The 18,486-nt window shown below is 43.0% G+C and overlaps 1 protein-coding gene and 1 pseudogene across 5 annotated transcripts in view; one reads left to right on the top strand and one right to left on the bottom strand.

The window, feature by feature from the left end:
• Positions 1–18,486, top strand: part of PRTFDC1 (phosphoribosyl transferase domain containing 1) — a 101,401-nt gene that overhangs the window by 62,382 nt on the left and 20,533 nt on the right. For 4 of the 5 annotated variants that reach the window (XM_069547482.1, XM_069547480.1, XM_069547478.1 and 1 more), the window contains exon 4: positions 16,330–16,395. The exons of the other annotated variant lie outside the window; for it this stretch is intronic. In XM_069547482.1, the coding sequence (XP_069403583.1) occupies positions 16,330–16,395 (66 nt within the window). The remainder of the gene's footprint in view (positions 1–16,329; positions 16,396–18,486) is intronic. 5 annotated transcript variants of the gene reach the window in all.
• LOC138416931 (small ribosomal subunit protein uS5 pseudogene) lies at positions 8,789–9,727 on the bottom strand (annotated as a pseudogene).

Genomic DNA, 18,486 nt, shown 5'->3' with positions numbered 1-18,486 from the left:
GAGATAAGCTTTCTTTTCTCTTAGTAAATACCTAGTGGTGAATGAATACCTGGACTTTGTAGTAGATGCATATTTAACCTTCTTAGAAACTGCTCAACTGTTTCCAGAGTGGCTGCACCTTTTCATATTCCCCTCAGTGTGAGTTCCACTTGCTCTACATCCTCACCTGCATTTGGTATGGTTGTTAACTTCAGCTATTCAAAGGAATAAAACCATCTTATTGTAATCTGTATTTCTTTAATGAATGGTGATGTTATGTGTTTCTGTTCCCTTTTAGTTTTAACCAGTTTGTTCCTGAACATGCAAAGTTGGTGTCTGAAGGCAGCATATATCCAAATACCATCATACTAATCTGTAACTGTTCTGTAAGTCTGAAGTTATTCCAAAAGTAAAAGTTTATGTTTTAAAAAAGAGTTATACTCTTTTTATATTTTATGTTTACTCCTGTAGTCACCATTTCCTGTGCTGTTTATTTCTTCATGAAGATCCTCATTCCCTTCTCATGTCTTTCTCCTCTTATCTGAAGTTCTTCCTTTAATGTTTTCTATAGTACAGCTCTGCTGGTGATGAATTATTTCAGCTTTTGTTTGTCTGAAACCATCTCTATGTCACCCTCAGTTTTTGAAAGATAGTTTTTCGGAGTAGGTTGACAGTCTTTTTTCAGTAATTTAAATGTGTACTTCCATTATTTCCTTGTTGTTCAGTCGCTAAGTTGTGTCTGACTCTTTGTGGCCCCGTGGACTTCAGCACACCAGGCTTTCCTGTGCTTCACTGTCTCCCAGGGTTTGTTCAAACTCATGTCCATTGAGTCAGTTATTTCCTTACTTGACTTGTTTCTAATCAGAAGTATATCATCATTATTTTTATGCTTTGATGTATTTTTCTTTATGTTGCTTGTACTTGGGTTTCATTGAGCTTCTGAGGTTTGTGGATTTGTACTTTTCACCAAACACAGAAGTTTTCCCGTCATTATTTCTTCTAATTGTCTTTTCTCCACTTCAGTTTCAGGTGCTCTAATTACACGTCTATTGAGTCGGACACGACTGAGCGACCTCACTTTCACTTTTCACTTTCACGCACTGGAGAAGGAAATGGCAACCCACTCCAGTGTTCTTGCCTGGAGGATCCCAGGGACAGGGGAGCCTGGTGGGCTGCCGTCTATGGGGTCGCACAGAGTCGGACACGACTGAAGTGACGCAACAGTAACAGTAGGTAATGTCTTAAAATTGGCCGACAGCTAATTAATGATCTTTTTACTTTTTTTAAGTTCTTTTTCGTCTGTTCCATTTTGGATACTCTCTATCGCTGCCATCAAGTTCACTAATCATATCAAGTTCCCTGATCATTTCTTCTGCAATGTCCCGTCTGCCATTAACTCCTTTTCATTGTATGACTTCTCTGTTGCTGCGGGACATATTACTACAAATTGAACAGATTAAAACAGCATATAGGCATACCTCATTTTACGGTGTTTCACTTCATTTAGTTTCATGTATTCTTTTCATGTATAGTTTCATTCCGCTTTTTTACAGGTTGAAGTTTATTTCATGCCATTTTCAAACAAGTCTGTTGTCGCCGTTTTCCGAGGAGCATTTGCTCCCTGTGTCCGTGTCGCGTTTTGGTAATTCTCACAGTGTTTAAGACTTTTTTATATTATTACACTTGTTATGATGATCTGTGATCTTTGATGTTACTATTGTAATTGTATTGAGGCACCATGAATCATGCCCATGTAAGATGGCAAAATTAATCAGTTGTTGCAATGACAACAAGGGATTTAGACTATCCCATAAAATTAGCTGGTAAAGGAGCAGCAAGCGTTTGAGAGGATTGTCTCCAATTTTGAAAGAGGTTCTCATTCTGCTGTGGGTAAAATGCTGCCAATCAGCATTGCATGCCCCAGAGAAATTGTTCTTGAAGGAAAGAGTCAATCGATGCAGCAAACTTCATTGTTGTCTTATTTTAAGAAGTTGCTACAGCCACTTCAGCCTTCAGGAAATATCACCCCAATCCATCAGCATTACAATAAAACCCTCTACCAGCAAAGAGCTTTCAGCTCACTGAAGGCTCAGATGATGGCTAACATATTTTAGCAATGAAGTATTTTTTATTGCTGTTGTTAAAAGTATCAATTCATTGTTTCAGTGTTAGTCACTCAGTCATGTCTGTCTCTGCAACGCCATAGACTGTAGCCTACCAGGCTTCTCTGTCCATGGAATTCTCTGGGCAAGAATTCTGGAGTGGGGAGCCATTCCCTCCTGCAGGGGATCTTCCCAACGCAGGAATTGAACCCAGGTCTTCTGCACTGCAGGCAGATTCTTTACCATCTGAGCCACTAGAGAAGCCCTGCAAGTATCAACAGTTGTTTCATTCATTCATTCATTCATTCACTCATTCCTTTTTGGCTGCACAGGTCTTCATTGCTGCGTGTGGACTTTCTCTCCTGTCAGTAAGTGGGGGCTACTCTCTAGTTGCAGTGTGAAGGTTTCTCATTGTGGTGGCTTCTCTTGTTGCAGAGCGTGAGCTCCAGGGCGTGTGGGCTTCAGTAGCTGCAGCTTGAGGGCTCAGGAGTTGGAGCTCACAAGTTTAGTTGCCCTATGACATGTGGTATCCTCCTGGACCAGGAATGAAACCCGTGTGCCCTGCATTGACATGCAGATTCTCAACTATTGGACCACCAACAAAGTATGTTTAAATTAAGAAACATACATTTTTTTAGGTATAATGGTATTGTGCACTTCTTGGACTACAAATAGTGCAAACATAACTTTTATATCCACTGGGAAACCAAAAAGTCTGTGTGACTTGCAAGAGGGTAAATCTGGTCTTTGTTATTCTATCTTGGCAAGAAACAGAAGTCACAGAGACTTATCCAAAGTATAATGAAATTTCGAAACTACCGCAATAATGAATATCATTGCCTTAACGTTTTTTAAATGAAAAAGCAAGGTGTATGAGAAAATAGTTTCACGAGCTCCACTATGTTAAAGACATTGAGACTTCCACTGCAAATGAATTTGGTGTAGGCAGAGGAAGATTACCTAAATGCCAAATAAATACCTGAAATTTCCAAAACTCTACACCATTTTCTGTGTAGCTTTGACCTTTGGCATTACCAGTTGGTAAATATAAAATTGGATCCATTTATGAGTAGGCCCAAAGTGCATTGAATTGGGGTTGGGCATTTCCCCTCTAGCCAGTCAAGAAAGTATTCTTCAGTTATTTCTGAGGGTCCCCAAATGGGTCCTCACGTGTGTCTATAGACCAGTCTGTCAGCCACAGTTAGCACAGTGCATCCGCCTCCTCCCTGGCCAGCCCCGACTCCATCTGCCTGAGAAGCCTCTTGCTAGCATCATTAAGGAAGCCTTCCCTAGTGGGCTTTATTATGAGAGAGCCAGCCCCTGGGTCTCCAGGCTGGACCAGGTTTCTCGCAGAGGCAGGGGCTCCAGGCAATTCTGAGCCTACCGTGTTTCAGACCTATCACCCCTATAAGGAAAGCAGTTCAGTCCTCCAGCATTGGGGCTCAAATGTAAACCAGCGAGCCAGACAGGGAACAGAGACCACATCACACTCCAGCCTCCTCTTCTCTCCCCGCCACGTCTGCGTCAGTCAAACTTCCTCTGTTCTACCCCTGACAAAACAAAGGCCCTTGTGCTCATCAGGCAAAGACAGCAAACATTTGATGGGGCAGAGGGGGCGAAGAGTAGGTATTTCATGCGTTAGCAGTATCTGGATGCAAAACCCAGATAACCCAGGTGCCCTGTTCCATAGTTGCTGGAGCTCAATAGCCCACACCATGTGGACATTGTGACCTTCAGGACATAGAGGTCATCAGGTCTGAAGCCTCAGTTGAATGTCTCATTGAGTTGTTCTTGGATCACCCAGAAAAAGCTGAGGGCAAAAGCCGCCCTCCCGGAGTGATCTGGCATTCTCCTTGGCAGTCTAGAATAAGGTACCCTCCTGGAGCTTCTGTATTCCCCAGAATACAGAATCTTTCGAGAGGCACAACCTCTCCTGCATCAGGCACAGCTGTGGACTTCTTCCTCCTCCCACTCCTCCTCCAGGCTTCCGCTGACAGATCAGTCCAGCAGAGTCTCATTTCCTTTGGTGTCCTGGACCTTCCTTTCCACTGCGATTATAAAAACATTTATTAGAGAATAATTTATTCCTCAGGCCCATTAATGGAGTCCAGATTCCGTTTGTCTTATATGGACAGACAGATGTGCAGTGTTTTCTGCTACTTTTCGATGAGCAATGCTGTTTACACAGAATTTTCTCAAGACCACCCAACTCAGTTCGCATGTCATCTTCAGCAACTTCCAAGCCCTGGCTTCCAGAGGAAAAGAAAAAATTTAATAAGTCAGCGCCCCACCCAGTTTTGAAGACATGACTTCATACTGAAGGAATCTGCAAGCCTGCACTGCCAATCAACATGCCTACATCAAATAAACCATCTCTTCTTATTCTGAAGAAGGGAAGGTGGCTCTAGAAGCATTCTGCTCTCTGACCTCCTCACATGGCTCATGGCTCATTTAGGTACCTGGAGCAGTTGGAAGCCAAGACCATAAATCTAAAACATAATAATAGTAGATGAAACACTTAATAGTTGGACCTCCCCAAGTCTTCCACTTTCTGTAGGTTTCACATAAATTGCCTTTCTCCTCAGCTTTGGATTATATCTAAAGATACTGCTAATGATTTTTTACACATAGAAAGTTTGCTGGATTTTTATGGTATTTGCATAAATTGGCCTTTTTTTTTTTTTTTTTTGCTCATTCCTTGAACTCTGAAATAAGTAAGGCGGTTTGTAGTATCTGTGTTTTTGAGATAAGTAAATGAGAAATCAGGTGAGTTTGCCAAGGTGTCCCAGTGAGTAATCCGTAAAGGCAATCGTTCTGGTTGATCATAATCATTTATTTTCTTTTGAACAATCATGTTTAATGTAGAACCATTTCCTATTTTTAAATTTGGTTGTGTTGAGTTTCATAGACATGCCATTACATTATAGATGGATATGAAATATATTATGTTACTTTATTATTTACCAAGATGTAAGAATATATCAATGCCTTTTATTTGTAAGCCCTGTCTGAATTTTAGCCAGTGATTTGTACAGGAAATGTGAACCAGGAAGCAATATTCTGGGTTTCTTCTGTAAACACTGATGAATTTTAGTCATATGAATGACTGGGAATGTTACTCACATAAAGTACAGTAGAACTTGACAGAGTGGAAAAAATGACTGGAATAAAGGTTAAGATCCCTGGCACTAGGCCTGGATCTATCATTAACTCAATTTTTAAAAATCTACATCCTTTCCTTATTTAGATAATAAGAGGAAAATCCAATTCAGTACATATTTATCAGTGGCTTACTGTGGGTGAGGTATTTTACATATGACTTTTTAAAAAATTTTTGGCTGCATGGAGTGTTCGTTTCAGGGCATGGGCTTAGTTGCCCTGCAGCATTTAGGATCTTAGGTCCAGGGTCAGACCCCCATCCCCTGCACTGAAAGGTGGATTCTTAACCACTGGCCACCAGTGGTTAAGAAGTCCTTACACGTCACGATATTTAATTTAAACCTCACAACCATCCAAATGGGTAGGTGTTAAATTTTCCTATTTTATAGAAGAGAGGACCAACATCAGGGGGCTAAAGAAGGGGGCAAGGTGGGGTCATGTTCCTTTCTGCATACAAAGCCCCACTTGGTATTAAGGAACCTGTAAAGATGAAAGGGATAGAGTCCCTCTCAGCATGCTTTCAAAATAGCAGAAGTAAACAGATGCACAGCCAGTGAGCAGAGAGGTGCCACCTAACGAGAAAGAAGTAAGCACTGCTTGAAATGGTGCTGAAGGCCAGGAAAGCCCATCAGAAGGACCAATTGATTCTGGCTGTTGGTGGGGGTCTGGGGGTTGGTGAGGGTCAGGTGATGACTTATCATGCGAGTAGACTTTAATTTGTATATCTACATTTTTTACAAGCAGAGACGTGGCAGAAAGACATTCTGGGTGGAGGAAGCATCAGTAAGACACAGTAGTGACTCGGTCAGCAGGTTGGTATGGGCAGAGCACAGACCCAGGCAACTGGACCTGCTCCATCCTTGTCGCCCAGGAGCTTGTTGGAAATGCAGACTGTCAGGTCCCATTGCAGAGGAGATCACAGATGATTCATGTGCAGAAGGGGTAAAGGGTCAAGTCACACAGAAAGGCAGCTTCTGATCAGACCCAAGAGAGAAGTATAGGACTTATGGGTTAGATGGAGCAAGACAGAGGGTCAGTCCCTGCTCTGTCTTCAGCTCCCTCACTTTTCAGCTGTGGGACGTTTGGCAACGTTTGTTGTTACTGTTGTTTAGTCACTAAGTCGACTCTTTGTGACCTCATGGACTGTAACCCGCCAGGCTCCTCTGTCCGTGGGATTTCCCAGGCAAGAATACTGGAGTGGGTTGCCATTTCCTTCTCCAGGGGATCTTCCTGACCCAGGGATCGAACCCATGACTCCTGCATTGGCAGGCAGATTCTCTACCATTGAGCCACCTGGGAAGCTTTTGGCAAAGTTATTTAAATGTTTTTTTAAGTTACCTGTTGCCTCAAGATTTTTTTAATGGACTTTATTTTTTTAGAGCAATTTCAGGTTCACAGCAAAATCTAGGGGAAAGGACAAAGAATTCCCATATACCCACTGCCCTCACACACCCTCATCCTCCCCCATTATCAACATCTCTGACTAGATTGGTACCTGTGTTACAGCTGATGAACCTACATTGATTCATCATTACCCAAAGTCCATAGTTTACAGTAGGGTTCATTCGTGGTGTTGTACACTCTAATGGGTTGTTTCCATGTCTTGGCTATTATGGATAGTGCTGCTATTAACATTGGGTTATAGGTCTCTTTTTGGATTAGAGTTTTGTCTGAATATATGCCCAGGGGTGGGATTGCTGGATCAGATGGTAATTCTATTTTTTTTTTTTTTCTGAGGAACTTCTATACTGCTCCACAGTGGCTAGGGTGTGAATTTTGGTATGGACCCAAGTGTTCAACTCTATGGGTAAATAACAAGGAGCATGATTGCTGGATCATGTCTTACAGGATTTTGTTTGGACTCATGTAAGCAGTGGCCTTAGCATTGTAGCGCCTAGCATTCAGTAAGTGGTTCTCAAAGTCAGCCTTGCCCCTTATATGTATGGGGTTCAGGGCAAGAGAACAAATGGAGATTCACCTGTCATATGCCTAAATAGTTAAGGTTTTGACACTTTATAGATTTGTCCATGGCCAGGCTCATGTTTCCAGCCAGATCACCTGCACTGGAGGCCATAGGAGTGGTGCTCGTCCCAGCAGTGGGCAAGCCTGGGCAGAGCCAAGTGCCTTCTGGGCAGGGCGGGGCACCAGCTGGGCCCAGAACCTGGGTGGTGACCAAGCCTGCCTGAACCCCGCATGGGACTGGCAAGGTTAAGCTCTCCAGGGGGTTGGGGCAGCTGGATTCTTCATACCTCTCTTTGCTAACTCAGATGACCCCAAAGACCCTATCCCTGAGCACAGAGGTGGGAGGGAACACAGTTATCCGGGGACTCCAGTCTCTGAGGCACCTGCTTTGGATGATTGAGGGCAGCCAGCTTAAAAACAGACCAACCCCTCTTTGCCTGGTTTCCCAAGGTAGGCCACTGCCACCTTCCCTACAACAACTTAACTTGACCCTGCAAGGGTGGGGGGTGAGGCACACGGCCCATTTCAGCACACATTTCCCTGTTGCATAATTCCCATTAGCTCAAACTGTCCCAGAGTTTCCCCCAAAACTGCCTTTTAAGACCAAAAAGAAAACAAATGTCTTTGTGTTTTGGTATTTGTGACATGCAAGACTTCTCTTGCCTGACTCTAAGGATGGCCCAGCCCAATGCAGTGACAAAACGAGACTCCTTTTCGTAGGCATGGGCAACTGCAAAAATATTTTGAGCTGAGAAGTCACATAAGGAAGCAGAACCTTGTGGTCCCAGAGTACACCCGGGTGGGAACAAGGTAGATTCAGTCTAATGCCAGAAAGCAGTGTGTGTTCTGGAGGTCTGCTCAGCTCAGGGTGTCCAAGCAGTCCTCCCCCTCCGCCTTTCGTGTTTACCATCCCAGCCCCTGGCAATCTTAAAATGGGTCTGTAAGAGCTGGTTTAAGATTTCTTTAGTGTTGAACAACAGTTTCCATTTGAATTCTTTTATTTAGAATTATAGTTATAAATCTTCCTTGGGTTATCTAGGGGAAAAAAACTGTATGGCGAAAATGATCTTTCAAGAGATACTTAGGACTTCCCCGGTAGTCCAGTGGTTAAGAATCCACCCTGCAATGCAGGGAACGCTGGTTCAATTCCTAGTGGGGGAACTAAGATCCTACGTGCTGAGGAGCAACTAAGTCCATGCTCTGCAACTAAAGAGTCCTCCTGCCTCAACAGAAGAGCCACATGACACAGGAGAGATCTTGGGTGCAGCAACTGAGACCTAATGCAACCAAATAAATTTTTTTTTTAAAGAAATGATGAAGTTTATAAGAAAAAAAGAAAGAAAGAAAAGTTACCACTGGGATATGATCATCCACATTTGAACACGTAGATTTTACTGAAGCCCTTTGGGGTCGCTGACATGCGTCAAGGGCTCAATTTGTTTTTTCCTTCTGATTCATAATTTAAAAACGTGATTTAAACCAAAGCAACAAGTCCATACCAGGTTTCTAAACAGAAGGTTTTGAAAGGTTTCAAAAAGAAGGCTTCAAGGTTTCAGAGTCCATGTAAAGCAATGTCACTGAATCTGTTTTTTTTTTTTTTTCTGGTTTCATTCACTTTATTCCCTTTATAAAATTATGTGGTGGCTACAGCTGGGGCCTGCGTCCTCTGCACGGAGACTCTGGTGTGGGTCTTCACAAGATGGTCAGTGAATTCCTGATATGGAGACTTGGTGAACACCGTCTCTTTCCAGAGGTCAGGGGTGAGGTAACTGTAGGTCTTGGAAATGGCATCAAAAGTGGCCTTGGCGAAGTTGCCCAGGGTGGCAGTGCAGCCCCTGGCAGAAGTGTAGCAGTCGTCGATGCCGGCCATCATCAGCAGCTTCTTGGGCACAGGGGCGGAGACGATGCCGGTGCCTCTGGGGGCAGGGATGAGGCGCACCAGCACAGAGCCGCAGCGGCCAGTCACCTTGCAAGGAACCGTGTGGGGCTTGCCGATCTTGTTCCCCCAGTAGCCTCTTCGCACGGGGACGATGGACAGCTTGGCCAGGATGATGGCCCCACGGATGGCAGTGGCTACTTCCTTGGAGCACTTGACACCCAGACCGACATGTCCGTTGTAATCCCCAATAGCAACAAACGCCTTGAACCTGGTCCGCTGGCCAGCACGGGTCTGCTTTTGCACAGGCATAATCTTCAAAACCTCATCCTTGAGGGATGCTCCCAGGAAAAAGTCAATAATCTCAGACTCCTTGATGGGCAGAGAGAAAAGGTAGATCTCCTCTAGAGACTTGATCTTCATGTCCTTAACCAGGCGGCCCAGCTTGGTAACGGGGAGCCACTCCTTGTCCTCGGCCTTGCCTCCGCGAGCTCCGCGGCCTCTGCCCCGGCCGCGACCCCGTCCCCGGACGCCACTACCGAAGCCTCCGCGGAAGCCACCGCGGCCTCCCATTCCGGGGCCCCCGGGGCCTCCGGGCCCTCCCGCAGCACCGGCGTCATCCGCCATTTGGTGTTTTCACGAAGAAGAAGAGTGAATCTGTTTTTAAACTTAGTTTCCTCCTTTCTGGGGCCTTTTATAACTAAATTGAAGTGAAGGTCCACTTTTCTCCTTTTCCCTCCCTTTTTCCTTTTCCTTGGTGACCCTTCATTATTCCTGCCAGCCTATAGCTTCTTCTTATTATTGTGGTTGCTTCTTCGGACCCCAAATTGCTTTCTTTCTCTTAAAGAAAAGAGCCTTTCTCTGTTGGGTAGGGATTACTCTTAGCTAGCCAGTACCTCTCATGCAGAATGGGTGGCATGGAATACCGGTCACAATAGAGCAATAGATCATTGTCATTAAACAGAAAGCCATTTTGTCTTCGAATAAAGTCTCAACCGTGCTTGCAAAAGCTACGCACCAAATTTAGAAAATGCAAAATGTGCGTGTCCCTTCAACTGAGCTAAATTGTACATGCTGATACATACATATTTTTTTCCTGGTTAAATGCTAGTTTGGCTTTAAAATACATCCTTAACTCATCATGAAATGAATGACTGATCTTCATAATTACTGATGCATCTTAATAATTCCTGTTTTCTTATTTTTCATGTTCAGAATTCACATGGATTTTTGCATTTATATTTTTTGCAAAGTATTGACAAGGCTCTTTGGAAACCAATGTTAATAGAATAGTAGTAATAAGAGTAAAGAAACAGTTTCTTTATGGGTGGGAATCACTCAGACATCAAAGAGGAAGGTCTGTATTCTTTCAGTCTTAGCATTTTCCAGGTTGCTCAAGTCAGCTTCCTTTGTGTCCACTTTCAATCGAACTTTACAGATATTTTCCCATGTGTTTGTTTATCTGTAGTTTTTTTTTCTTTCTCTGTCTCCATTGGGCAATAAGCTCCTTCCAGTTCCTGGACAGCTGGAAGAAGAACTTAGAGCAAGGGAAGCCAGGAGCTGCCTGAGAACACTTAGTATTGTAATGTGGGTAGTGGAAGGGGTATTAAAAATATAGCAAACACATGTATGCAGATACTTTAGTGTCGCTCAACAAACACTGGATGCCACAATGCGTCAGCCAGAGGGGGTGTAATTAGGATGAAAATCAGGCTGTTTGTGCTGAAGTTTTCATGCCACTGGCAGTTGCTGCATTCTCAGAAAATTCTAGTTGGACGTGACCTGTTGACATTTAGAGAGTGTTATCAGACACAGATCAAGTCCAGAGGACTCCAGGAAAGCTTCCTGGAAGAGATCATGCCTGAACTGAGTCTTGAGGAAAGAGTAAGAATTACTCCCTTGAAGAAAGACAGAGAGAGGAGACAGGAGCAGCCACCAGCTAAGACGTGGGGGAAGAAGCAGTCCATCATGTGCTGGGGACGCCTAGGATCTCGTGCAGCACGGTGAGGCGTGGTGATGTGTCGTGAGTAAGTTGTCACTAATCATACTTATCAATATTTGCGCATATTGAGTTCTCCTGTAAATTGGTATGAAATCTTAGTCAAGGTTCTGCTGTTGACAAGTAGTGTAAATCTATTTTAAATTACCTTAAGCTAAGACGGTGAATCAAAGGGAAGAACTGGAGCAGCTCATGATCCCCAAGCAAAACTGCAGCCAGGGTTGGGAAAATTATCAGAAGCCCGGCCATCCAGTCTCCTATTCTACAGGTCGTCACCTGCCATCTTGTGAAGCAATTTCAAGGTTAACTCTTTGCTCTATTGACTGTAAACGGCTCCTACAAAGAATAGATGAGAGGTGATAAGGACAAAAGAGGATCCGAGCATGATTTCCAGGTGGCTTCTGTCCATTGGGAGAAAGATGAAAACAGCAGAGAGGAGTGATGTGGGTAATTATATCCACAAAATGGTCCACTCTAAAGATTCAGACACCACCACTTGGGAGCTGGGGGATCACTGAGAAACCCTGAAGGAGCATACAGTGGAGCTTGTTTTTAACCAAGACTGTAGCCCTGATGCACAGTTGCCACAGGACAGGAGTCCTCCTTAACCACACACCTCATGGGTAGCCGTCAGCCTCAGAAACCTTTTCCCCAAAGCACGAGACATTCATGTATCGATGATGGACTCAATGAACTGTGCAAAGAATCATCACGAGGTCCAAGCTGAGAAACTTGGGTAGACATGCAAGTTTCTTAGACTAGAAGTAGAGGATGATCCTGGGGTAAGCCAAGGCTTTAGGAACTGCTTCTTGTTACACACCAGGACTCAGTACTCAATTCATATTAATTCATTTACTTCTCCCAATAATCCTAGGAGGTAGGAACTATTAACATTGACATTCTCTTTTTATAGAGGAGGACACTAGAGTACTGAAAGGTTAAGTCGCTTCCTCGAGGTTGGACAGCTCATAGAAGGTGGGGCTGGGACTGGAACCCAGGCAGTCTGGTCCCCAAGGGCATGTAGGGACCCCCCAGCTGCCTGTTTACCAGTTGCCATGTTTTCCATTCTCACAGCTCATCCCCATATTGTAAAAATGAGATTCTAAACAAAAATGACCTCAGAAACAAATGGATATTTAAATGAGCAAGAACCAAAAAGATGGCAAGTCTGTTTAAAAGGAAGCAAAAATATTGACACAAGAGTTTTCAAACTTTTTGGTTCCCACCATCTTACCTTGAGGGAAGATTCCCTGGAGGAGGGCATGGCAACGCACTCTAGTATTCTTGCCTGGAGAATTTCATGGGCAGAGGAGCCTGGGGGGCTACAGTCCATGGGGTCACACAAAGTTGGAAATGATTGAAGTGACTTGGCACTTCTTACCTTGAACCCAGTTAATACAACAGAGATAAGTGGAGTTTCTCTGGGTGAAGCAAAGGGCAGACATACAAGCCACTGCCCTGTGACCTCCACTTTGACCCTAGGTGGCTTAAAGGACTCAGGGACTGAGTTAAGGGTCATGTCCTATATCCACCACTGGTTGAAAAGTAAACACTGAACTGATTCATCTCTCCTTGTTATCTGACTTTGTACCACATGTTAGAGTTTTTGAAAAAATTTTTCAACACTGCAACATTTTCATTAGAAGCTCTCCACTTTGACCATTAAAACTTCTTATAATGAACTGTTTGTGTTTTTGGAAAAATATTTCCTTACTTATTTTGTTATTTTTGGCTGTGCTGGGTCTTTGTTGCTGCACGCGGGCTTTCTGTAGTTGCGGTGAGCAAGGGCTACTTTCGAGTTGCGGTGTGCAGGCTTCTCACTGCCGTGGCTTCTGTTGCAAAGAGCGGGCTCTAGAGCCCAGGCTCAGTAGTTTTGATACACGGACTTATTTGCCCAGCAACATGTGGAATCTCCCCAGACGAGGGATAGAACATGTATCCCCTGCATTGACGGCAGATTCTCAACCACTGATCACCAGGGAAGTGCTATAACGAACTGTTTTGGTTAGGGGTTTGCCTGTATTTTATATAGTGTCGTTGACCTTACTGAGCACAGGAGAATAGCTGAGAGGAAGGATAAGGCTGAAAAGAAGAGGGAAAAAAAGTTAAGGCATCTGTGGAGGTTGAGAATGTTGAGAAAGTCTGTGCGTGTATGGATTCTGAAGCAAGTCTGTCTGACTTTGGAAATGAGTGGCTGAGAGAGTGATTCTTTTGTTTATTTGTTTTCTTTACTCGTCCCCTTCCCGTTCCTCAAAAGGAATTCAGGATATTTATTCTTACTTGGCTTTGTTTTTTCCTGAACATTATCTAAACAGTCCAAATTCTCTTTTGTACAAGCAGTCACTATACATGCTGAGCTCTTTTTTGTACCTGGAGACCAGGTCACCAAAACTAGTAATTTCCAACATGTTTCTTTCTGAGGATGCCTGGGCTAAATGTTGGAGACTTCCTTTGCTCTTTATTCGTTTGTTTTAATGTTTTTAATTGGAGTATAATTGCTTTACAATGTTGTGTTAATTTCTCCTGAACAGCAGTGTGAATCAGCTATATGTATACATATATCCCCTCCCTCTTGAGCCTCCTGCCCACCCTTCCTTTGCCATTTAAATAAATCCACACAACCGTTACCAGCATTTCTACCAAGGTGTGTATTTCTCCTAGCCATTTCAGCTTATTATATATTTTACTTCCTTAGTACAACCAGGACCCAATTCTTCTCCATGGTACTCTCAAAGATGCACTATTATTTCTACCTTCTAGGAATGTTGTGGGGGATGGGGGTTGTTAACACAAGAATAATGCCAAGCCAGACAATCCTAGAACTGAACTGGTTCCCCTCACTTACTAGTAGTGCCTTTTTTGGGCAAGCTACTCAAACTCTTACTGCCTCCAGTTCCTCATTTGTAAATTGGGGATTAAATAATACCTATTCTGAGCTCTACTGAACCTTAGCAAAATAGATAAATTCATTCACATACAAACTTTGAGCATACAGAAAAAAGACAAAGAACCACCCAACTCATGAGGCTTGTATAACTTGCTTTAAAAATCCACAGAGGTAGCAAAAGAAAGGAAAGTACAGGCCAGTCTTATGAAGATCAGATGAACAATCCCAAGTAAAATATCTTCAAATCAAAATCAATGATGTTAAAAAAAAAAAGGATACATCAATGCTAGGAATATAAGGATGTTTGTGAACCCCTGTGCAGAGTGATTGCATCAGTGACCCTAATTAAATGGCTTCCCTGTGTCTATGAACTTCGTTCTGTTACTTAATGATTGCTTCTCAGATTAATGCTGGGCTTGTTCGTGTGACTTGCTTTGCTAATGGGACAGTAAAAACTTGACTCAAGCAGAGGTGTTTGAAAAAAACAACAACAACAAAAAAAAAAACAGCAAAAGACCAGTGGATTCTGGATAGTCTTTGATTTTCTCCTTTGGCTATCAATTCCCATAAGAAGAAAATTATTGGTTTTATCTAACTTATGGGGCACTTTGAAACATTTCAAGCATTGTCACCACTCCTTTGCAGTTAGGAATAAATGCTTTCAGACTGAAAGTAAGAACGTTTTAAGGTCATTTTTTTTTTTCTCTTGAGCAGTAAGGTGAAAAACAAAATGCTGCTTCACTGGTAAAACTATTATATTGGTTGATTGGCTTTTTTCTTTTTTCCTTTCTGATGACCAGTGCCGTGACAATGTATCTCTAGGTCTAGACTCTGAGTTGCAAGTGACAGAATCCAATTCAAACTAACCCAAGAAAATTCCTTTAGGGGAATGAACTCCCTCCCCCAATAAAGGCAGGGCCTTCTTGCCAGAATAAGGGAGAAAAGCACTGAACTGGCCAAAACAACAGCAGTAACCAAAGATACTTCCTGGTTCAGCACATCGTATGTCTATTCCCTCTCTTGGTGTCTTCTCACTTAGCTTATCATTCGGACGAAGGGACTGCAGTGTCACCGCAGTCTTGCTTGATCATGCAACCAGTTGCCTGTAGGATGTCGCCTTCAGTTCCTCTAATGCATCTTTGCAAGGAAGCCAGAAAATAAGTTGCTTGCCTTCTTTTAACCTGTTCTGCCCCCTTGTTATTCTATTGTGATATTTACTAAGAAACAACTCATATTTTATTACGTGTGTGTTGTGTGAGAGAGAGAGAGGTTTAATTGAGGCAGAATGATGTCCCATATATATACTGTGAAAAGGAATGCTTATAATCTCTAATAGGACTTAAGTGAAAAGTCTCTTTTTTAAAACTGAAGTACAGTTGATTTACAATGTTGTGTTAGTTTCTGGCGTACAGCAAAGTGATTCAGCTATATGTATACATACACACGTGTGTGTGTGTGTGTGTTAGTTGCTCAGTTGTGTCTGACTCATTGTGACCCCATAGACTGTAACCTGCCAGGCTCCTCTGTCTAGGATTCTCCAGCCAAGAATACTGGAGTGGGGTAGCCATTCCCTTCTCCAGGGGATCCTTCCAACCCAGGAATCAAACCCAGGTCTCCTGCATTGCAGGCAGGTTTTTTACCATCTGAGCCATAAGGGAAGCCTATATATATATATATATTCTTTTCAGTCTTTTCCATTATAGGTTATTACAAGGTATTGTGAAAAGTCTTGTAAACGGGATTCTAGTCTTATATTCCTGAATTCCAGAAAGTTTCTGAGGCTTCATCATCCTTGTCTCACAATCTAAGTGTAATATTTCTTGATCTGTGGCCTTTTAGAATTGCCCTTGATACAGATAAGGGATTGGACCCACATTGGTAGTGAGGAGAGGGGGTCTCTAACCTCTGTGGGAACCACAGTCTAATTGTTCCCCACTGCAGGGCTGTAACTGGGGCTGCTGGCACAGCTGAGAAACGCTAGGCCCCCTCCCCAGCTCCCCCCTCCATAGCCCCAACCACCCCAGGGAAGTCCAGGAGCATGACTGTCTTCTCCAATTCCATCTGCCACAGAATAGGCTCAGGCACCTTCCATGGTTTTATTTTGTTCCAAAATTAGATTTGCTTGTCCTCTCCCCGCTCCCTCCATCCCCTCTCCACACAGGCTCGGCTATCAGCCATTAGGATGCTTTGTCTCAAGCGTGGTGGCAGGAGACTGGCTCTTGGTAACCATAGGCAACCATGAATCAGGACCAGCTATTTGTGCTATATTTGCAAGGCACAATCCAGCTCCTGGCTGGGTAGATGGGGAAACGTGCTTTACAGCTTTTCTTGTATAGTAAAATATTATCTCCCCCTTTCCGTTTAGAATGACCAGTCCATGGACGAGATGCAGATCATTGGAGGCGATGATCTTTCAACTCTGGCTGGAAAGGTTTGTTCATGTGGCTCTGCTTTGTGCCCACTGAGGCCTGGGTGTTGCAGGGAAATCAGTAACCTCCATTTCAGGTCAGCGCTGCAGTCCATTTCAGACACTCTCCTGGGTTTGCTAATTCATGCAAATGAATGTGTGGATCCTTTTAATGATTCCTCCTTTTATAAAACACTCCTTTTATCATGCTTCCAAGGCTTGACTCAGACCAAATCTTTCGTCTCCAAGCTTCCTTCCAATCTTATTTCAGACAACCTCACATTACAAAACCCCCTTAGCACTCCTCCTTCTCTTTCCCATTTTTTTTTCCTACTCACACTTTCAGGTACCTCGTGAAAGGGAATTCTTTTCCTTTATTTGTCTGGTTTTCACCCTTCATCTCCTGGGCACCAAAGTAAGGCATTTAAACATGTTTGTTGAAGTGTTTAAAATTTAGGCAGGGAATTTAAAAGAAAAATATCTGAAGACTTTTTCATTTTTCAACACTTTGCCTCCTCCCTCCAACTGCTGTCCCCCGTTGAAAAAGTGTATCCCATGAGATTTTGAGGCAGGCACCTCCAATGTTAACTTGGAGATCCAAATCTGCCAAAGCTTAATAATTACATAATTAATAATTACTCTTTGGATTCTGACATAAATCCATGCATTGGGAAGGGTGTTGCATCAAGCAGATGGTCTTTGTGCAAGTTTGATCTGAAACGCAAGTTTTGCCTTGAATGAAAGCAACACAGAATTTGTTTTTGTTCAGCTCTGCTGACATTATCTTGTATTCATTATCCCTGAGCAACTTAATCTTTCTAAGTGAAACAAAGCAGTCTGTTACACAAGCTTCATCTGGTATCTGCAGTTGTTACTGGTTTGCAGTGCCTACCTGGGGAAGGGATAGCAGCCATATTTAATAAAAATGTGTGTAATAACATGAGGAACATTGAAGAGCCACAAGGACTAACTGCAGAACAGCTTCCTTCCCCTCTTCAGAAGATAGCTTAGCATCTGAATGTTAAATTGCTACCTAGTAGTAAACTGTGTCCTACAGAAACTAGAATTCACTTGTTGGTGTTAATGTATGTATCACGAAGCCGCCATTTGATGTTACTACATCACTGCATAATACAACATCCTGGAAAGTTTTTTTTTTTTTTAAATCAAAAGCTATTTCCAGAAATTCATAACTTTTAACCACCCTGGGGTTGTCTTTAAATGATGTCATTGTAGTACTTTGTTGTATGGCATTGCCTTGTAAGTTTATCACACAGGAGAAATAGTGAATCTGTCAAAGTGGCAACTCTAAAAAGAAAATTGCACAGAAGAAGTGCAATGTTTCTCTCCTGCCATTTAAAATCATCTTGTATTTTGTTTTAAAGTCATTTTTCCTCTTATGTGAGCACTGGATAGTCCCTTCCTTTAGGAGGTAGAGAGAGGATAATAGTTATAATTTTTTCAAAAAAGACTGAGAAGAGATTGAAGAAAGGGAAGTTTCTTCCTGGGGGTGGAGTGAGCAGGAAGGGGTGATAAGGCTGTGCCTCGGTTTCCCCTTCTGCAATTACTGCAAAGACCATCCCCTCATGAGAAAATAGACATCATGGAAGTTCAGGTTAGGAGAAACGGCAAACCAGCCAAACAGTAAGTCTGAGCAGAGGTTGGCTTCAGTTTTTTGCTAGCATGATGAATGATTCGTCCAGGTTACCAGGTACTGTTACGTGATATCTTTCCAGTCACTGTGTGTGCAGAGATATATGCATTCAAATTCATGTCAAGTAGAACCCCCTGGGCTTCCTGGGTAAATATTTCTAAGATGTATCAACATCGATTAGCCAGGTTCTCAACTGTCATGACAGCTTAAGATACTGCAGTTCAGGGTTCCTAGGCTCACATCAGAAGTCAATGTTTAATGAACCAGTGTAGACCACACTCTGTTCTCTCAAATGCATCTTGAATCTCTCCATGTCTCTCCATCTCCATGGTAACATTCCAGGTCTAGACCTTGCTACTCAAAGTGTGTTCTAGGGCAGGCATCAGGTAAACTTTCCAGGTCAGGGCAGGTAGTAAATATTTTTTCAGTTTTGTGGCCCATACAGTCTTCTGTTGCAGCTA

This window comes from Ovis canadensis, chromosome 13 (genome assembly GCF_042477335.2).
Source record: "Ovis canadensis isolate MfBH-ARS-UI-01 breed Bighorn chromosome 13, ARS-UI_OviCan_v2, whole genome shotgun sequence".
Lineage (NCBI taxonomy): Eukaryota > Metazoa > Chordata > Mammalia > Artiodactyla > Bovidae > Ovis > Ovis canadensis.
Note: the sequence above shows the minus strand (reverse complement) of the source record. Positions and strands in the feature narration are given on the sequence as shown.